This window comes from Schistocerca americana, chromosome 5, assembly GCF_021461395.2.
Source record: "Schistocerca americana isolate TAMUIC-IGC-003095 chromosome 5, iqSchAmer2.1, whole genome shotgun sequence".
NCBI classification, from domain to species: Eukaryota; Metazoa; Arthropoda; class Insecta; order Orthoptera; family Acrididae; genus Schistocerca; species Schistocerca americana.
The window spans coordinates 171,049,028-171,071,276 of record NC_060123.1 but is presented as its reverse complement, the minus strand read 5'-3'; the positions used below and the strand labels follow the sequence as shown (position 1 = coordinate 171,071,276).

The 22,249-nt window shown below is 42.4% G+C and overlaps 1 protein-coding gene across 2 annotated transcripts in view; it reads right to left on the bottom strand.

The window, feature by feature from the left end:
- The window catches only part of LOC124615713 (muskelin), a 163,660-nt gene that overhangs the window by 4,314 nt on the left and 137,097 nt on the right, over window positions 1-22,249 (bottom strand). For both annotated transcript variants that reach the window (XM_047143766.1, XM_047143767.1), the window contains exons 10-14: window positions 18,517-18,714; window positions 18,085-18,164; window positions 17,864-17,975; window positions 17,628-17,767; window positions 9,416-9,518 (exon numbers count right to left, since the gene is read on the bottom strand). In XM_047143766.1, coding sequence (XP_046999722.1) covers window positions 9,416-9,518; window positions 17,628-17,767; window positions 17,864-17,975; window positions 18,085-18,164; window positions 18,517-18,714 — 633 coding nt within the window. The remainder of the gene's footprint in view (window positions 1-9,415; window positions 9,519-17,627; window positions 17,768-17,863; window positions 17,976-18,084; window positions 18,165-18,516; window positions 18,715-22,249) is intronic.

Below are 22,249 nucleotides of genomic sequence, written 5' to 3'. Positions count from 1 at the left end.
TCATTGATACAGTTATCTCTGTATTTAGCTATGAAAAAAGACTATGTCATTCACTGAGGACTTACTCACAATTCATTTGGGAGGAAACAGAATTACAATACCTTAAATGGTTCCCGAAATATTTGAGCTGAATAGCTTAGCTGAATCTTTCTGTACAAGAAAGAAAACATGGGCCAAGCAGGCTGTATTCCATTTATTGTCTGTGCTATTAGCTAATTTCGACCATCAATCATTTTCAAACACTTATCACAAGCCTCAAGCTTCACGTCATATTTGAGACTTGAGACTTGCGATAGGTGCTTGAAAATGACCAGTAGTCAAAATTAGTGAATAGCAAAGACAATAAATAGATTAGAACCTGCTTGGACCAGGTTTTCATTCTTAAAACATAATGAAACTGTAGACCCCTCAAGGTTTTGTGCATGAACTGACCTCTCGCTCGTGTCCAATAAATGCTCGACGGACTTCACATGAGGTGATCTGATGGCCAAATTATTAAGTGGTTGAAAGTGATGGAGAGGTTAGGAAAGGAGAGGAATTCATGGTAGCCTGCTTCAAAACAGTCAGAAGACTGATTTAAAGAAGTTATTTTCAACTAATTGCTGTTCTAGCAATTAAACTCTGTTTAATTCAAATTCTATTAAAGTTAAGGAAATGAAAATAAAAAAATTGACTGCACAGAAGCAGGAGCTGCGTCATTCTGCACAGCCTACTAGCTGCATGTTTTAGTTGAAACTTCCAATTATTTGCTTGCAAGCCCCAGCACTAGTGAAATTTCCACAGTTGAGCCACAGTTTGCATTAACATTATTTGATGGCTTTGCATTTGCTGTTTGTGTGTTAAGAGTTTTTCATGAATTCACTACAGTTGGGACTTGTATTTTTTTCTGGCTTGACAAAGAGTCTGGGCTTTTATTTATTCTTTGTTTGCCAAACCCTGGTTTAATTGGAGCATGTGCTCAGAACGGAGAGATTGTACAGTGGTACCTACACTGTACGGGGCTCATGACATAGTCTAAGGACTTTAACACTTTGTTTTAAATACAATTGATGAACAACTCTGCAGTTAATACCAGTTCAGACTCACAATAGACGTCAATTACTGGTGTTTACAAAATTGGATTATTTAACTTACAGTTTTCCAGAAAACAATTTGTCTTGGCAGAAGTAATTTATAGAATCCTGCCACATCACTATTATTTAGAAGTATTGTCTGGAAAGTTCTTCGAATGGCATAGAAAGGAACGACTTATGTTAGCGGAACATTTTTATTTTTCAATGCATTCTCCCTGTACACTAATGTGTTCCAATGTTCCAATGCCTTGATCTCAGCTCAAAAATTAGATTCATCCAGACCTGCAAAATCTGAGTACCGTGGCCATGTCAGTGAACATCAAGAACAACAACAAAAATAACTTCATTGTTCTGCAAGGCAATTAACGCCTGACTGTCAGAAAGGTGGAAACAAAATAAAATCTGAAACTAATAACATATTTCAGCCTTCCATAATTATGTGAATGTATTTTAATTCACTTGCTAGATCCCAGCCACAGAAATCTGTTTTGCTTTCATTTGACGTGAGAACAATAAACAAAGAGGAAACAGCAAAATCACTTAACGTTAACACGGGTCATGTGGAGACAACCACCTCCATACAACAACTCAGACTGCTCTGTGCATCAGGTCTGGATCTATGATATTTCTGAACCGGAGCAATATTAGATAGTGGCGTTACCCCTCCCTCGAGCGTTAGAGGTAGCACATCAAAATATTAAAAAAAAATCGACTTTTCAAAAATATCTTCATTTTGCAGCGCACATCTTTCTGACGAGTATGATACATAAAACATATATGATCGAGGGAAGGTAACACATTGTATTTCGTCTTACGTGTGCCGAAGTGCAGTGCCACACCTCTTCACACAGCATTCTTCTATTGCACGTCTCTGTATTTCATTCTGTGAAATTCAAATATGTAATATTTTGTAATAGGTGCCATCAAACTATATTCAGGCCAGTGGAAATTAAAATGTCCTGTGGTGCCTCTCCTGCTCCCAGTCGGCCGGTTTGACATCCTGCCCCTCTTTAAAAAAATCTCGCAATTAATAGTTGTTGTTGTTGTTGTGGTCTTCAGTCCTGAGACTGGTTTGATGCAGCTCTCCATGCTACTCTATCCTGTGCAAGCTTTTTCATCTCCCAGTACCTACTGCAACCTACATCCTTCTGAATCTGCTTAGTGTATTCATCTCGTGGTCTCCCTCTACGATTTTTACCCTCCACGCTGCCCTCCAATACTAAATTGGTGATCCCTTGATGCCTCAGAACATGCCCTACCAACCGATCCCTTCTTCTGGTCAAGTTGTGCCACAAACTTCTCTTCTCCCCAATCCTATTCAATACTTCCTCATTACTTACATGATCTACCCATCTAATCTTCAGCATTCTTCTGTAGCACCACATTTCGAAAGCTTCTATTCTCTTCTTGTCTAAACTATTTATCGTCCATGTTTCACTTCCATACATGGCTACACTCCATACGAATACTTTCAGAAATGACTTCCTGACACTTAAATCAATACTGGATGTTAACAAATTTCTCTTCTTCAGAAACGCTTTCCTTGCCATTGCCAGTCTACATTTTATATCCTCTCTACTTCGACCATCATCAGTTATTTTGCTCCCCAAATAGCAAAACTCCTTTACTACTTTAAGTGCCTCATTTCCTAATCTAATTCCCTCAGCATCACCCGACTTAATTAGACTACATTCCATTATCCTTGTTTTGCTTTTGTTGATGTTCATCTTATATCCTCCTTTCAAGACACTGTCCATTCCATTCAACTGCTCTTCCAAGTCCTTTGCTGTCTCTGACAGAATTACAATGTCATCGGCGAACCTCAAAGTTTTTATTTCTTCTCCATGAATTTTAATACCTACTCCGAATTTTTCTTTTGTTTCCTTTACTGCTTGCTCAATATACAGATTGAACAACATCGGGGAGAGGCTACAACCCTGTCTCACTCCCTTCCCAACCACTGCCTCCCTTTCATGTCCCTCGACTCTTATAACTGCCATCTGGTTTCTGTACAAATTGTAAATAGCCTTTCGCTCCCTGTATTTTATCCCTGCCACCTTTAGAATTTGAAAGAGAGTATTCCAGTCAACATTGTCAAAAGCTTTCTCTAAGTCTACAAATGCTAGAAACGTAGGTTTGCCTTTCCTTAATCTTTCTTCTAAGATAAGTCGTAAGGTCAGTATTGCCTCACGTGTTCCAGTGTTTCTACGGAATCCAAACTGATCTTCCCCGAGGTTGGCTTCTACTAGTTTTTCCATTCGTCTGTAAAGAATTCGTGTTAGTATTTTGCAGCTGTGACTTATTAAGCTGATAGTTCGGTAATTTTCACATCTGTCAACACCTGCTTTCTTTGGGATTGGAATTATTATATTCTTCTTGAAGTCTGAGGGTATTTCGCCTGTTTCATACATCTTGCTCACCAGATGGTAGAGTTTTGTCAGGACTGGCTCTCCCACGGCCGTCAGTAGTTCCAATGGAATATTGTCTACTCCGGGGGCCTTGTTTCGACTCAGGTCTTTCAGTGCTCTGTCAAACTCTTCACGCAGTATCGTATCTCCCATTTCATCTTCATTTACATCCTCTTCCATTTCCATAATATTGTCCTCAAGTACATCGCCCTTGTATAGACCCTCTATATACTCCTTCCACCTTTCTGCTTTCCCTTCTTTGCTTAGCACTGGGTTTCCATCTGAGCTCTTGATATTCATACAAGTCGTTCTCTTATCTCCAAAGGTCTCTTTAATTTTCCTGTAGGCGGTATCTATCTTACCCCTAGTGAGATAGGCCTCTACATCCTTACATTTGTCCTCTAGCCATCCCTGCTTAGCCATTTTGCACTTCCTGTCGATCTCATTTTTGAGACGTTTGTATTCCTTTTTGCCTGTTTCACTTACTGCATTATTATATTTTCTCCTTGCAATTAATAGAGGATGGGATTATTTGTAACAGGGAGAACAAGCATTCTTCAGAAAATTTGCAGTCTTTACTGTCTATTAGCTAATAACTTGCAGTTTTGAGTGACATAAAATTAAATATAGGATACATAAAATGAGTAAAAACAAGAGACAAGCAAGACAGTACACATTTCCTCAATCCTTAAGTCCCAGAACTTTTTTCTCTCCAATCTTGCCATGGATTTGATATGGCGTACTTTCCTTTCTGGGAAAGGATATATTACCTCATCAAAGTTTGTCAATGTTTTGCTACATGCAAAAACAAAATGTCATTGTCTACTCCCACAAAAGCTGTTAATATAAATGTACCCAAGACTGGTGTGGTTTCTCGATCTGATTACGTGTATTTTGTCACTGTGTGTAGATAAAACGAAATAGGCCTGCCTAATATTGCAGCAATTGTTACACACACCAAATAAACAAGACTGTTTTGCCAAAAATGGTCATTTTTATAACACGACAGAATTTAATTCATGAAGAACCAATATCAAAAGCCTATTAGGCCTACTACAAGCAAAAAGTTTTATGTTAAGAAATAGTTTTACATTTCATACTCTCTAGCTTCTGAAGCATGAGATCGAAAAGTAGCAGTACGAAATTTTTATATAAATTTGGAATCATTCTTCTGTTAATTTGTGAGAGTCTCCGTTTCTTCTCCTTCCTCGTTCTAACAAACAATCTTGTCATCACTAATTCTGTAACTATTCCTGCCAGTGTCAAAATTTATTCTCTGGTTAACTTCACTAAACCTGCAACAATCACTGGATTAGTTATCCCACATTTGTTCTCCAGTTAGGCGTTATTACGTGTTCATACAACGCGTTTTCCGCACTACTCCCAGAATAGAACTTTAGCGGCTGCTAGCCGGGGACTGTATAATTGGCCCTTAGTAGTGTAGCGGTCTGGCCCAAAGTGTTTTGTCAAAATTTCATTTTCTTGTATACACGGAAAAGACAATACGTAATCTTAGTTTCCTGTTAGTCATTTATTTCCACCAGCAATATTTTACTGGGTAGCATCTGGCTGCTTGCTGCAATTGCTCGTACAGCTGCCACACTGCTGCAGTCAGAAGTGGGAGAAGGTACTACTCATACGCAACTCAACTGCACATGCACATACGCTCGCTCGCAACCGCTCAAACAAATCTATAGTAACCAATTGTGACGTCACGTTCATCGGAGGCGATTTGTTGTTATGAAATACTGCATAGTCTTCCTAAAGGCTTTGACACATTTTGCTGTTGGCAGACACTTGTATGAGCACTGTGTTTTGTTCTTGTATATGGTGCATTAACTTTGCAACTTAAGTTTTATTTTCTTCTTTTTTTCCCCCCCTCTCTCATTCATGTTTTACTGCTGCAGTATTATTCTGCAGTAGCGAGATACAGTAATATTCTTTGTTAGAGTATTGGTTCTTACTACTCAAGATTACAAAAATGTAACTGAAAACTAAAACAATGAAAAATTCCCAGAATTCTAAAAAATTCCCGGATGAATAAATTCCCGGGTTTTTCCCAGATCTCCCAGTTGTCTCAGGTCGTATAGACCCTGATCATGTCGAGAAATAAAACTGCTTCAGCTGTAAAATCCTTATATTCGTAGGCACTACCAGTTTCACAGCAGTTACAGATGCATCTTTAGGTGCAAATTGTAGCCAAGTCACGCTGTACATAAAATATTACAAACACTCAGCATTCATAATCCCATACAGTAGATTATCTGCAAAAAATGAATGTGTCCTAAAAGTAATAAGATATGTAGGAGATCGATCCCACAAAACTGAATGTGAAGTTGAATAGATGAACATCAACTGTCATATGGTATCTTGTAGACGGTCCACTAGCAGTACTTTTTCCATTCTTATGTGTCCTTCCTGCACACCTCTGTTTTTGGTTTTGATGGAAATTCTCATACTGCCATCCATTTTCCTTGACTTACTGCTATTTTGCCACAAAAAAGCTTTTAGCTGGTGCAACCTTACCTAGATACCATTAGGTAGGGGTTGTTCACCTCTGCCTGCTGACTTTTGATTTTATGAGCATTCTCCACCATATGTTATTACTTTTAGGACATACATTCGTAAGGATGACATTTCAATCCCGCGTCCGGCCATACTGATTTAGGTTTTCTGTGATTTCCCTAAATCACTCTAGGCAAATGCCGGGATGGTTCCTTTGAAAGGGCACGGCTGCCTTCCTTCCCTGTCCTTCCTAATCTGATGAGACCGATGACCTTGCTGTTTGGTCTCTTCCCACAAACAAGCCAACATACATCTTTTTCAGATAATCTGTTGCATTGGACTAATTTTGAATACTGGGTCTTCCCATAATATGTTTCGTGTACCATGACTGGACTCAAACTTGCACCAGAAGATGCAGCTGTAAGTGCTGTGAAACCAGTACTGCCTAAGAACAAAACCATTTTATTTCTTAGCACGCTTGTCACAAGAAATTAAGTTGACTGCCACAGTCAATTAGCACCTTCACCTCTCTGTCACTTATTCATTTTTTTTAAAAATTACTCTTGCAAATACTTTTCTTAACAGGTTTGCATTCATGGTTGCCTTTTGATTACTCATCTCCTTCACGCATTCAGATGTGCTGGCGACAAACTTGTTGCAACTGAAGCATATCATTCCCTTGCTCTTGTGGTTGCAATTACTTGATCTGTGGCCACTAGCATAACAACTGAAAAACTTTTTGTTTGGATCCCAAACTGTGCTTTTATTATCTTGTTACCTGAGTCTGTGGTGTATTTCTTACTGTGGTTTCCAAAATTTTCATTGCTGTAACTTTTGTTATTTCTTTCGAGCAATGATTTCACAGCTCTCTTGTAATGCCTCATTTTTTCCTTAAACTCTTTCACACTTCCATCACTGTAAAGTAAAAGTTTTGCATCTAAATCATCTTCTATTCCATCAATCGCAAACTAAAATAGTGCTTCAGTATATTGGCATGGCTGGCAATTTCTTTCATTACAAGAAAATGTTCTTTAAGTGACTCTTCCTGTTTCTTCTTTTTGTCAAGACAACAGTTCTTTTCACATCTAATTCTTCTTGTAAAGCTTTCTTCAGTGTAGCCCACAATGCAACACCCTTCTCTCCCTGAATAAAAAGCTTAGTTAAACCAACAGGTGAATTTTTAGCGAAAACAAGTACACTACTAGCCATTAAAATTGCTACACCACAAAGATGACTTGCTACAGACGCGAAATTTAACCGACAGGAAGAAAATGCTGTGATATGCAAATGATTAGCTTTTCAGAGCATTCACACAAGGTTGGTGCCGGTGGCGAAACTTACAACATGCTGACATAAGGAAAGTTCCCAACCGATTTCTCATACACAAACAGCAGTTGACCGGCGTTGCCTGGTGAAACGTTGTTGTGATGCCTCATGTAAGGAGGAGAAATGCGTACCATCACGTTTTCCGACTTTGATAAAGGTCGGATTGTAGCCTATCGCGTTTGTGGTTTATTGTAAAGCAATATTACTGTTCACGTTGGACGAGATCCAATTACTGTTAGCAGAATATGGAATCAGAGGGTTCAAGAGGGTAATACGGAATGCTGTGCTGCATCCAAACGGCCTCGTATCACTAGCTGTCAAGATGACAGGCATCTTATTCGCATGGCTGTAACGGAACGTGCAGCCACGTCTCGATCCTTGAGTCAACATATGGGGACGTTTGCAAGACAACGAATAGTTCGACGACGTTTGCAGCAGCACGGACTATCGGCTCGGAGACCATGGCTGCGGTTACCCTTGATGCTGCATCACAGACAGGCGGCGACGAGAGGTGAGGGAGGGGGCGGCGACAAGGAGGGGGGCCGGAGGAGAGGAGGAGGGGGCGGATGAGAGGAGGGGGCGGAGGAGAGGAGGGGGCGGAGGAGAGGAGGGGGCGGAGGAGAGGAGGGGGCGGAGGGGAGGAGGGGGCGGAGGGGAGGAGGGGGGCGGAGGGGAGGAGGGGGGCGGAGGGGAGGAGGGGGGCGGAGGGGAGGAGGGGGGCGGAGGAGAGGAGGGGGGCGGAGGAGAGGAGGGGGCGGAGGAGAGGAGGGGGCGGAGGAGAGGAGGGGGCGGAGGAGAGGAGGGGGCGGAGGAGAGGAGGGGGCGGAGGAGAGGAGGGGGCGGAGGAGAGGAGGGGGCGGAGGAGAGGAGGGGGCGGAGGAGAGGAGGGGGCGGAGGAGAGGAGGGGGCGGAGGAGAGGAGGGGGCGGAGGAGAGGAGGGGGCGGAGGAGAGGAGGGGGCGCGGAGGAGAGGAGGGGCGCGGAGGAGAGGAGGGGCGCGGAGGAGAGGAGGGGCGCGGAGGAGAGGAGGGGGCGGAGGAGAGGAGGGGGCGGAGGAGAGGAGGGGGCGGAGGAGAGGAGGGGGCGGAGGAGAGGAGGGGGCGGAGGGGAGTGGGCGGGGGAGGAGAGGGGGGAGGGGCAGGAGAGGGGGGAGGAGGGGGGAGGAGAGGGGGGAGGAGGGGGGAGGAGAGGGGGGAGGAGGGGGGAGAGGAGGGGGAGGGGGAGGAGAGGAGGGAGGAGCGGGGGAGGAGGGGGGAAGGTGAGGGGGAGGAGAGGGGGAAGGAGAGGGGGAGGAGAGGGGGGAGGAGAGGGGGAGAGGGGGGAGAGGGGGGAGAGGGGGGAGGAGAGGGGGAGAGGGGGGAGGAGAGGGGGAGGAGAGGGGGAGGAGAGGGGGAGGAGAGGGGGAGGAGAGGGGGAGGAGAGGGGGAGGAGAGGGGGAGGAGAGGGGGAGGAGAGGGGGAGGAGAGGGGGAGGAGAGGGGGAGGAGAGGGGGAGGAGAGGGGGAGGAGAGGGGGAGGAGAGGGGGAGGAGAGGGGGAGGAGAGGGGGAGGAGAGGGGGAGGAGAGGGGGAGGAGAGGGGGAGGAGAGGGGGAGGAGAGGGGGAGGAGAGGGGGAGGAGAGGGGGAGGAGAGGGGGAGGAGAGGGGGGAGGGATATTTATCAATTTTACTTTGAATGTAAGTAGTTTTGTTCCTACTGTACTTGTTCACTAATCATAAGATATGCCTTGTTTCTAGGCAGAGACAGACAAACAACAACTGACACAAAACCTAAAGGACTCACAAGCCCATGTTAAGAAGAAAGATGGGGAGCTCAAAGCCTTTGTAGCAAGACTTTTTTCCATAAATATTCTCCAAGAATGGACAAAACTTCTCTCCAATATTCGGCGTTTCCGGCTTGTCAACAGTAGTCTCAGTGGTAAGGGGAAATTTCAAACTTCCCATTCGCATCATACAATAATAAATTTGGGAAAATGAAATCAATTTCAATATTAATACCTGACCCTACTCAATCATAACACATTGAAAATCTAAGTGATGTAATGAGAACTTGGTAATAGACTGATAAAGCTCAGATAACCAACATCTTTCAGCAATTCATCTTACCTCCCTTGTCTGTTCCTCATCGGTGTGATCTATTATCTCAGATAATGTTGTCTGGAGATAATGAAGAGCTGCCATGCTATTTTTCAAAGCAAGCTCCTTGAACCTGGAAAAATGAGTGTAGGAGTTAAGTGACTAGTGAAAACACGAAGCATACATTTCCAATGCAAAAAGATGACACCTTGCAATATCATTACATAATAAATTTCTCCAAAACCATTCTCCAGACACTTCGTGTTTATATTGATACTTTCCCTGCTAAATTTCATTGGTGTAATTAAACTATAAGTAATATAGTAAATATAAGTAATATAGTAAATGTAAATGAATATAAGTAAAATAATCAAGGCCGAAGGTAACAGTTTTCATGGTACTGTTAATATTTCCAACAGGACACTAAAAATGCATAATATTCTTGATTATACGCCAGAGTATTTTTTTCAGACAAGTAAAGGTGACTGAACAAATTCTTGAAGCACCAACCAATTGATCGTCTCACATCATTTGTAAAATATCTGGACAGAAATGTACTCACAGATTACCATGCACCAGTTCAATAATACACTCCTGGAAATGGAAAAAAGAACACATTGACACCGGTGTGTCAGACCCACCATACTTGCTCCGGACACTGCGAGAGGGCTGTACAAGCAATGATCACACGCACGGCACAGCGGACACACCAGGAACCGCGGTGTTGGCCGTCGAATGGCGCTAGCTGCGCAGCATTTGTGCACCGCCGCCGTCAGTGTCAGCCAGTTTGCCGTGGCATACGGAGCTCCATCGCAGTCTTTAACACTGGTAGCATGCCGCGACAGCGTGGACGTGAACCGTATGTGCAGTTGACGGACTTTGAGCGAGGGCGTATAGTGGGCATGCGGGAGGCCGGGTGGACGTACCGCCGAATTGCTCAACACGTGGGGCGTGAGGTCTCCACAGTACATCGATGTTGTCGCCAGTGGTCGGCGGAAGGTGCACGTGCCCGTCGACCTGGGACCGGACCGCAGCGACGCACGGATGCACGCCAAGACCGTAGGATCCTACGCAGTGCCGTAGGGGACCGCACCGCCACTTCCCAGCAAATTAGGGACACTGTTGCTCCTGGGGTATCGGCGAGGACCATTCGCAACCGTCTCCATGAAGCTGGGCTACGGTCCCGCACACCGTTAGGCCGTCTTCCGCTCACACCCCAACATCGTGCAGCCCGCCTCCAGTGGTGTCGCAACAGGCGTGAATGGAGGGACGAATGGAGACGTGTCGTCTTCAGCGATGAGAGTCGCTTCTGCCTTGGTGCCAATGATGGTCGTATGCGTGTTTGGCGCCGTGCAGGTGAGCGCCACAATCAGGACTGCATACGACCGAGGCACACAGGGCCAACACCCGGCATCATGGTGTGGGGAGCGATCTCCTACACTGGCCGTACACCACTGGTGATCGTCGAGGGGACACTGAATAGTGCACGGTACATCCAAACCGTCATCGAACCCATCGTTCTACCATTCCTAGACCGGCAAGGGAACTTGCTGTTCCAACAGGACAATGCACGTCCGCATGTATCCCGTGCCACCCAACGTGCTCTAGAAGGTGTAAGTCAACTACCCTGGCCAGCAAGATCTCCGGATCTGTCCCCCATTTAGCATGTTTGGGACTGGATGAAGCGTTGTCTCACGCGATCTGCACGTCCAGCACGAACGCTGATCCAACTGAGGCGCCAGGTGGAAATGGCATGGCAAGCCGTTCCACAGGACTACATCCAGCATCTCTACGATCGTCTCCATGGGAGAATAGCAGCCTGCATTGCTGCGAAAGGTGGACATACACTGTACTAGTGCCGACATTGTGCATGCTCTGTTGCCTGTGTCTATGTGCCTGTGGTTCTGTCAGTGTGATCATGTGATGTATCTGACCCCAGGAATGTGTCAATAAAGTTTCCCCTTCCTGGGACAATGAATTCACGGTGTTCTTATTTCAATTTCCAGGAGTGTAGAATAATTAGCCAATCAAAAAGTATGCCATTCAAGAGTGCCACTCTACTGAGTCAGATATTCATACATTTATGAAAGAAACAAATTTTTTTAATGATAAAAAATAATACTGGCTGTAATCAACAAGTTACCAAAAGCATAATATTCTATTACAGAAGTTACATTTTAATGGAAAAGTGTCATTGTGTATCTGATTAGTTCATTTTTAAAAAAGATAAAAAACACAGGCTACAGAAAGTTACACTAAACTATTCCAGAAATTAGTGAAAGGCCACCAGCTAATTTACATGTGGAGACACACAACAATGGTGCTTTCAAAAGGTGGGCTAACCAACTTTGTTTTGCTCTCAATGATACACCATTTCATGTGAACAACAAGACATAATTAGCCTATTTTGCAGGCAATAAAAGTGTTCTTGTTCAACCAAGTAAAGAACCGTCAACAGAAGGGGGAAAAAATAAGAAAATTACTTTTTAAGAAATCAGTATCTGTGAGACCTTAACTTTTCCCAACGAATTGATTGTTCAAATAAATTATGGGTTTGCTGCCGGGTGACGTCATTGTAAGCGGTGGCCGGCAACGTCACTCGTCAGCAAATCCTTAAGTTATTGAACAATCAGTATCTGGTTTGGCACACAGGGGGTACTCTTGACAGTTCTCACAGTTTTGTGTGGCTGAAAATAGCCCACTTCCAATTAATATACTGTATCAACAAGAAATATTAAACAAGACAGGAAGTTCTAATTTCTTGGGTGTTCGAGATGATGAATGATGGGGAAAAAATATATATTTCTGCTAACACCTGTAGGTTCAGTTACTATTTTGAGGTATATTAGGCAAATAGTGTTCACTGCGCAAAGGCAAGTAATCACTAATTAGACAGTAATTACAAATGTCATGAAAGGTTCATACATGTATATCTCATAGTAACCTGTTTAAGAGGTTAGGATTATTAGGTACAGTCTTACAGTACTTTTATTTAATAATGATGTGTGTTGCCAACAATCCATACGAGATTAAGAGTAATAAATATATTCCCAAATAGAATACCAAAAGGATAAATGATTTTTGCTTCCCTCTGGTGAAGCAAATTTTAGCAAAAGCAGGGGTGAAGCTATAAATTAAAAAGACAGTCAAACTTGTTTGCAAGATGAAGGCAGAACTCATCATCTGTAACATTGTAGGATTGACTGCAGACCTTTGGTACAGATGTGAGTGAAGAGTCTGAATCAAAGGCTTTGACAGTTCTGCAACAGTGCAGGCTACAGATTCTTGAAATGCACCAAAAGCTGTACAGGTGTTAGGACCCGCTTAGAAGATCAGGGGTCCATTACATGCAAGAAGCAGTTACACAGATTGTAGGAGCTTTGTGGAGTGGACAGGGCAGTTTTTTTTTTTTAGGTTAGAGGGACTCAAAAAATTACAAATGGGGGTACAGTCTCAAAGCAGGCAGGTCAAACACAGGACAAGGTTACACCTAGGAAATATAGATATTATAGTTGTAAATGTTATAGCCGTTTAGGAAATAGCTAGAGCTCCAAGACTTAAAGGAAGTACTGAAGCATAAATTCTTACAAGCACTGAAAGATGACATCAATGAGTGAAGGTATAAAGGTGGCTAAAGCCTAAGAGAAGTTTAGCTGAAGGTTTTACACAGGACCTAATAGTGTTCTGGAGGATAGACAAAACTTGGTGGCGGCATTTTTATGGCTGTTAAAAGTAGTTTAGCTTGTAATGAACCTGAAGTAAATAGTTGCTGGGAGTTAGTACAGGTACAGGTTGTATTCAACAGAAGGAATAAATTAACAATTGGTTCCTTTTACCAACCTCCAACTCAGATGATCTATTTGCTGAAAGGTTCATGGAAAATTTGTGTCTAATGGATACCAGACACAAGTACAGTTTGGTGGTGACTTCAATCTACCCTCAATATGTTGGTGAAAGTACATTCTTAAAGTCAGTAATAGTCATAAAGCATTGTTCAAAAATTATTCTGAGTAATTAGTTTGGGAGCCAACACAAAGTGTGACTGACTGCAATAACGTAACGTACTTATTAGTGACAAAAAAATCCTGGCCAAATCGAGATCATCATGACAGACATAGGAATTAGTGACCACAAAGCCCTAATAATATGACTGAATACCATAACAACCAAATTTGCCAAAAATAAATGGAAAGTATACCTACTTAACAACAACTGGCAGGACTTCCAAGACCTCAACATCTCTAGAGTAGTTCCTGACACTTACCCGGGCATACAAAAAGAAGCAAGCAGGCAACCTCAGTTCATATATGTAGAGCAAGAAGCTTTAATAAAATATTTTTTATTTACTTACTGTAACATGCCCACAGTTAACATTTTATGTCTGCACACAGTAATAGTTTTCTATTATGCTTCTGAAGAGGATGAATGTAATTTAATTCTAAGGGCAAAAAGACATATTTATGTGATGAAATTAACAATTTTCAGACTTTTTTCCTTTACTTTTACTGTAAAACCTTTTATCTTGCCAAATTTCCTTCTAGCCAATTGGTTTTGATGAGTGAGTTTGTGAGTATCAAAATATGTGACATAAATGGTTGTATCTTTTGACTGCATTGACTTAGAACCTTAAATTTTTTACACTGCTAAAGGACCATAGATCCTAGTAAGTATTACAAATTTCAACTCGGATTCCATTGGGAGATTTGTACCACATAAACCAAGTGAATTACCCCAAATACCCAATGGGAGGGTGGGGGGGTGGGCAATATTGCCAGTTTTAAAAGAAGACAAAATTTACAAAATTGGCAATGATTTAAAGATGCTTGAAACTCAGCCTGGGCTAGTTACCACACACACACACACACACACACACACACACACACACACACACACACACACAAAAACGCTGTCTTGAAATCTGGCAGAAAATCCAAATAGATTCTGGTGATACATAAAGTATACCAGCAAGACACAATCAACAATTACATTTTTGCATGATCTTCTGCATATACTCTTATGCATCTTATTTTGGTTTCAGAAAACATCGTTCTTGTGCAATGCAGCTAGCTCTTTATTCGCACGAAGTAATGGCCACTATCGACAGGGGATCTCAAGTTGATTCCGTATTTCTAGATTTCCGGAAAGCTTTTGATACCGTTCCTCACAAGCGACTTCTAATCAAGCTACGGGCCTATGAGGTATCTTCTCAGTTGTGCGACTGGATTCGTGATTTCCTGTCAGGAAGGTCGCAGTTTGTAGTAATGGATGGCAAATCATAGAGTAAAACTGAAGTGATATCAGGTGTTCCCCAGGGAAGCGTCCTGGGACCTCTGCTGTTCCTGATCTATATAAATGACCTGGGTGACAATCTGAGCAGTTCTCTTAGGTTACTCGCAGATGATGCTGTAATTTACCATCTAGTAAGGTCATCCGAAGACCAGTATCAGTTGCAAAGCGATTTAGAAAAGATTGCTGTATGGTGTGGCAGGTGGCAGTTGACACTAAATAACGAAAAGTGTGAGGTGATCCACATGAGATCCAAAAGAAATCCGTTGGAATTCGATTACTCGATAAATAGTACAATTCTCAACTAAGTACCTGGGTGTTAAAATTACGAACAACTTCAGTTGGAAAGACCACACAGATAATATTGTGGGGAAGGCGAGCCAAAGGTTGCGTTTCATTGGCAGGACACTTAGAAGATGCAACAAGTCCACTAAAGAGCTGCGCGGTGTGGGATCCTTACCAGGTGGGATTGATGGAGGACATCGAAAGGGTGCAAAAAAGGGCAGCTCGTTTTGTATTATAATGCAATAGGGGAGAGAGTGTGGCAGATAGGATACGCGAGTTGGGATGGAAGTCATTAAAGCAAAGACTTTTTTCATCACGGCGAGATCTATTTACGAAATTGCAGTCACCAACTTTCTCTTCAGAATGTGAAAATATTTTGTTGGGCCCAACCTACATAGGTAGGAATGAACATCAAAATAAAATAAGAGAAATCAGAGCTCGAACAGAAAGGTTTAGGTGTTCGTTTTTCCCGCACGCTGTTCGGGAGTGGAATGGTAGAGAGATAGTATGATTGTGGTTCGATGAACCCTCTGCCAAGCACTTAAATGTAAATTGCAGAGTATTCATGTAGATGTAGTTAGGAAACAGCTTCTGTGGCTTACTTATTTGTGAAAACATTTCGAATTGCATAAAGGATTTTTCTCTAATGCCAACATTTCCACTATTTTCTTTCTGTCTATTATAAGAACTGATCACTTGTGGCATGCATAATTATGAACATGCTCAGGTTTATTGACTAGAATTTGATAGTTTGCGTGGTAGCATTGATAATTTTTTTGTTGTTTTCATTACCAAATATTGTGTTTGTTATGTTTCAATTTCATTTCTGCAATTCAGTTACAACGGATTTTCTGTAGTATTGATATACAGGGTGTTTATAAATGAATATCGGGATTTTAACACTTTACAGTATTTATTACATTAAACTCACACTCATAAATGATATGTCAAATAAAAGAGCAACTCAAACAGTTGCGTTTGGAACCAATACGGATGCGCAGCATGCAATGTTTCCACCACAATCCGCTACACAGCGGTAGTAGCAAAGATGGCGACTCGTGAACAGAAAGCATTTTGTGTTTTGCAGTTTGCAAAGATCGAATCTGTAGTTACTGTGCAACGTGCATTCTGGCTGAAGTTCGGTTGTGATCCTCCAAGTGATAACAACATTCGTAGATGGTATCATCAATTTGAAGATACCAGCTGCCTTCGTAAAGGGTAGAGCACAGGACGACCAAGAGTTAGATAAGAGCCTGCTGAGCGAGTGAGATAGTTATTCACTTGTAGCCCAAAGAAATCAGTCCGGAAGGCTAGCCATGAATTACAAGTTCCCATGTTGATTGTTTGGAAAATTTTAAGAAAACGCGTACAAATATGTCGTTATTGTTTACAGTTATTACAGGCTCTGAATTACAAGTTCCCGTGTCAACTGTTTGGAAAGTTTTAAGTAAACGCATAGAAACATGTTGTTACTGATTACAGTTATTACAGGCTCTAAAGCCAGCAGACCATGGATTATGTGCCAACTTCACAAATGAAATGTTGTTTCATGACAATGAAGATTTTCTGGATCATGTTGTCTTCAGTGACGAATCGATCTTTCACCTTAGTGGACACGTTAACACTCACAATGCACACATCTGGGGCTCAGAAAAGCCTCAAGAGGTGGTACAAATGCAAAGTGACTGTTTTTTGTGCCATATCCCAGCGGAAGGTTTATGGGTCTTTTTTTTGGTGAACCAACTGTAACTGGCACATCTTACCTTGATACACTAGAGCAACGGCTCTTCCCTCAGTTGGAAGAGGATGTGCCAGAGAACTTCATTTTCCAGCAAGATAGTGCGCCACCTCATTGGCATAGCACAGTACACGATTGGTTGAACTTCACTGTACCCAAGCACTGGATAGGCCGCAAGTGGCCCAATGACAGGGTTTGCTTTGCATGGCCTCCACATTCACCTGACCCAACGCCATGTGATTTTTTCCTTTGGGGCTTCACCAAGGATCGTGTGTACATGCCTACACTACCAGCAGACCTCCCTGAATTAAGAAACTGGACTGAAGCAGTTGTTGCTACAATCACTGAAGACACACTTATCAATGTTTGGGAAGAACTCGGTTATAGACTTGATGTGTGCTGTGTGACAAATGGTGCTCACATTGAACATTTATAAGGTTCCTGATAAAACTGTTTGAGTTGCTCTTTCATTTGATGTATCATTTATAACTGTAAGTTTAATACAATAAATATTATAAAGCGTTAAAAACCCGATATTCATTTATTAACACCCTGTGCTGCTTTTATGGAAATCCTATTTGGCTATTTTCATGTCTCCTTCCACTTTATGGGTGTTCTTATTAGAAAAATCACTAAAGTTGAAAGATGTTTATAAATATAATTTAATTTGAGAGCAGAGATGGAAAATGCATAAAACATTTGGTATAAATATACATTTCAGTTTTGGCTGGAAAAGTTTAGAAAGCAAAAACTTAATTATTATGATGCGATCTACTTTCAAATCACCCAGCAAATAGCAACAGTCACTTGACTTACTATATACATTACACCTATTTTTCTTTTTCCTTGCATTTCATCTGAAAGCAATTGTTTGAAATTATAAACTTTTCTGTTGTTTTACACTCCCCCAAAGATTGTGTAATTTCTTTGTACCTGTGCTTCCTGATGAGAAGTTTGCACTTCTGCAATAACTGAGAATGAGTAGGACGGCACAACTGGAGCTTCCAGAAGTCATCAAGTCTCAATTTAGGTAAGCATGCTCTTCCTGGATTGCCCCCAAAAAGATAATGAATCTACAACAAATATGAAATGTGACAGCACTGGCTAATAAGCAGCTTATGTTTTCAGTATCAAGAAATTACTTTCAGTGACACACAATTTTAAATTACCTTATTGACATGATCATAAACTAACTGGTGAGCAAACCTAGGACAGGGCTCTAAATGCTGCATTTTATTCCAATAGCTTTCCCCTGTATTCTCATTTCGATATATGCAGGACCTAGAATAAATTAAACAGCTTTTCTGTAAACACAATACACAACACCTACAAACAGTCTTTATAAATATCAAAACATTTATTTTCTTAAACTTTACTATGATACACTCACCATTTATTCTGATGAATATAATAAACCCAAAAAGAATTTTGCACATTATCATCTCTCTTCTCTTTATCTTTGCTGAGCCCCTGAAAAGAGACTGTGTGAGTACTAATGAACTATTCCAAATGCTGCACACTGTTTTCTCCATAGCCTTCATTATTTAGGTTACTTTCATAAAGTTTTAACATTGTCTTTACAACATATTGTGGTTTCATGTGAAATATCTATCACATGAAGATCAACAACAGTACATCAGCACAAGCATCTGAACACTGAAGTTGTAGTCAACACTGTGACTACCTATTAAATTAAACACATCTCTTTAATTGAAATCATATTACTTCTAGCATCTCAAGAAAATCATACTTCATGCATTATTATGAAAACAATGGTACAGTGAACATATTCAATTTTAGTAATATTCCCAACGTCACTCACCGATAACACATAAATTTCATTTAATTCAGGATCTATCGTTGCACGTTGTGTGAAACCAGCAGCTGGTATGTTGGATGCTTCCTTTTTTGTGCCTTCACTTATAATGTTAACTTCATGAGTGTCAACATTGTATGTGAAGAAATCGTTCAAATACTCTTTGCTTCTCTGGCCAGCAAATATAAATAGCTGACGGTAACTCTGTAAAGAAATTATCCCAGAGCAAAGTAAGTAATACTTCCATCAACACAAAATATAGCAACACTAATTACAACTGAAAGTACACAAAGAGTTTTCATTTTTACAAACAGCAAATACAGAGCAAGTCTGACTTCTTGTACTCCTGCAACTTTGTCCAACAAACTTAACTTCATTGACTACTTCACAAACCATCTCATCCTGGTTCCTTCTCCCAATTATCTCACTGTCACCACCTTATTCCCCACAATCCACAACTTCTCTGAACTACTTAGGTGCAAATATTCTATGAACACAGCCTTTGATCTTGCAACTGGTATGACAATATGCTATATTTACAGGGGGCGTTTGAAAAGTCCGTGCAAAGACCGAGAGATGGCACCACCGGCACGTATCGAGGTCATGTTTCGTTAGTAGCATCTTTGGAAAGAAAGCACACCAAGTTTCAGCCACACTGGTCTATTTCTTTGTGTTTGACATTCGTGTGAATCAAGGAAGTTGAGTGACTGTTAAAAATGGACGAAAAAGAATTTCATGTGGTCATTAAACATTACTTTATGAAAGGCAAAACACCTCAGGAGACTAAAGAGAAGTTTGATAAACATTACGGTGACTCTGCACCTTCGAGTAGAACAGTTTATAAGTGGTTTCAAAATTTTCGGAGTGGCCATATGGGCACAAAAGATGCTGAACGTTCTGGACAGAAAGCTGTCTGCAAGACGGGTTCTGTGATTGCCCATGCTTGACCAAAAACAGAATAATGTGAAGAGTTGCAACGATGGTTTGCAGCTGTTCAGGAAGAATACGCAGGACTTAAAGCTTTGTTTCGTTACTGTGGATGAAACATGGATACATTACTATACTCCTGAGACCAAACAACAATCTAAACAATGGGTTACCAAGGGAGAATATGCACTGAAAAGCGAAGACCATTCCTTTGGCTGAAAAGGTTATGGCAACTGTCTTTTGGGATTCGCAAGGGATGATCCTCATCGACTATCTGGAAAAGGGTAAAGCTATTACAGGTGCATATTATTCATCATTATTGGACCATTTGAAAACCGAGCTGCAAGAAAAATGCTGGCGATTGGACCAGTGAAAAGTCCTCTTCCATCATGACAATGCACCCGCACACACCTCAGCAGTTGTGGTCACAAAATTAATGGAAATAGGATTCCAACTCGTTTCACATCCCCCCATATTCTCCAGACTTGGCTCCCTCAGACAACTATTTGATACCCAATTTGAAGAAATGGCTGGCGGGACAAAGATTTTATTCAAACGAGGAGGTGATTGCAGCAACTAATAACTATATTGCAGACTTGGACAATTCCTATTATTCGGAAGGGATCAACAAATTAGAACAGCGTTGGACGAAGTGTAGAAGTCTAAAAGGAGACTATGTCGAAAAATAAAAAAGGTTTACCCCAAACACGTAAGTAGTTTTTATTTCTGCACAGACTTTTCAAACACCCCTTGTAGGTACCTGCTTTGCCATTAATATATATATATATATATATATAAAAGATGAGGTGACTTACCGAACGAAAGCGCTGGCAGGTCGATAGACACACAAACAAACACAAACACACACACAAAATTCAAGCTTTCGCAACAAACTGTTGCCTCATCAGGAAAGAGGGAAGGAGAGGGGAAGACGAAAGGAAGTGGGTTTTAAGGGAGGGGGTAAGGAGTCATTCCAATCCCGGGAGCGGAAAGACTTACCTCAGGGGGAAAAAAGGACAGGTATACACTCGCACACACGCACATATCCATCCACACATACAGACACAAGCAGACATATTTAAAGACAAAGAGTTTGGGCAGAGATGTCAGTCGAGGCAGAAGTGTAGAGGCAAAGAAGTTGTTGAAAGACAGGTGAGGTATGAGTGGCGGCAACTTGAAATTAGCGGAGATTGAGGCCTGGCGGATGACGAGAAGAGAGGATATACTGAAGGGCAAGTTCCCATCTCCGGAGTTCGGATAGGTTGGTGTTGGTGGGAAGTATCCAGATAACCCGGACGGTGTAACACTGTGCCAAGATGTGCTGGCTGTGCACCAAGGCATGTTTAGCCACAGGGTGATCCTCATTACCAACAAACACTGTCTGCCTGTGTCCATTCATGCGAATGGACAGTTTGTTGCTGGTCATTCCCACATAGAATGCATCACAGTGTAGGCAGGTCAGTTGGTAAATCACGTGGGTGCTTTCACACGTGGCTCTGCCTTTGATCGTGTACACCTTCCGGGTTACAGGACTGGAGTAGGTGGTGGTGGGAGGGTGCATGGGACAGGTTTTGCATCGGGGGCGGTTACAAGGATAGGAGCCAGAGGGTAGGGAAGGTGGTTTGGGGATTTCATAGGGATGAACTAACAGGTTACGAAGGTTAGGTGGACGGCGGAAAGACACTCTTGGCGGAGTGGGGAGGATTTCATGAAGGATGGATCTCATTTCAGGGCAAGATTTGAGGAAGTCGTATCCCTGCTGGAGAGCCACATTCAGAGTCTGGTCCAGTCCCGGAAAGTATCCTGTCACAAGTGGGGCACTTTTGTGGTTCTTCTGTGGGGGATTCTGGGTTTGAGGGGACGAGGAAGTGGCTCTGGTTATTTGCTTCTGTACCAGGTCGGGAGGGTAGTTGCGGGATGCGAAAGCTGTTTTCAGGTTGTTGGTGTACTGATTCAGGGATTCCGGACTGGAGCAGATTCGTTTGCCACGAAGACCTAGGCTGTAGGGAAGGGACCGTTTGATGTGGAATGGGTGGCAGCTGTCATAATGGAGGTACTGTTGCTTGTTGGTGGGTTTGATGTGGACGGACGTGTGAAGTTGGCCATTGGACAGGTGGAGGTCAACGTCAAGGAAAGTGGCATGGGATTTGGAATAGGACCAGGTGAATCTGATGGAACCAAAGGAGTTGAGGTTGGAGAGGAAATTCTGGAGTTCTTCCTCACTGTGAGTCCAGATCATAAAGATGTCATCAATAAATCTGTACCAAACTTTGGGTTGGCAGACTTGGGTAACCAAGAAGGCTTCCTCTAAGCGACCCATGAATAGGTTGGCATACGAGGGGGCCATCCTGGTACCCATGGCTGTTCCCTTTAATTGTTGGTATGTCTGGCCTTCAAAAGTGAAGAAGTTGTGGGTCAGGATGAAGCTGGCTAAGGTAATGAGGAAAGAGGTTTTAGGTAGGGTGGTAGGTGATCGGCGTGAAAGGAAATGCTCCATCGCAGCGAGGCCCTGGACGTTGTGTATAAGGACGTGGCATCAATGGTTACAAGGATGGTTTCCGGGGGTAACAGATTGGGTAAGGATTCCAGGCGTTCAAGAAAGTGGTTGGTGTCTTTGATGAAGGATGGGAGACTGCATGTAATGGGTTGAAGGTGTTGATCTACGTAGGCAGAGATACGTTCAATGGGGCGGCCGGGATGATTGGGTTTGTGGATTTTAGGAAGAAGGTAGAAGGTAGGGGTGCGGGGTGTCGGTGGGGTCAGGAGGTTGATGGAGTCAGGTGAAAGGTTTTGCAGGGGGCCTAAGGTTCTG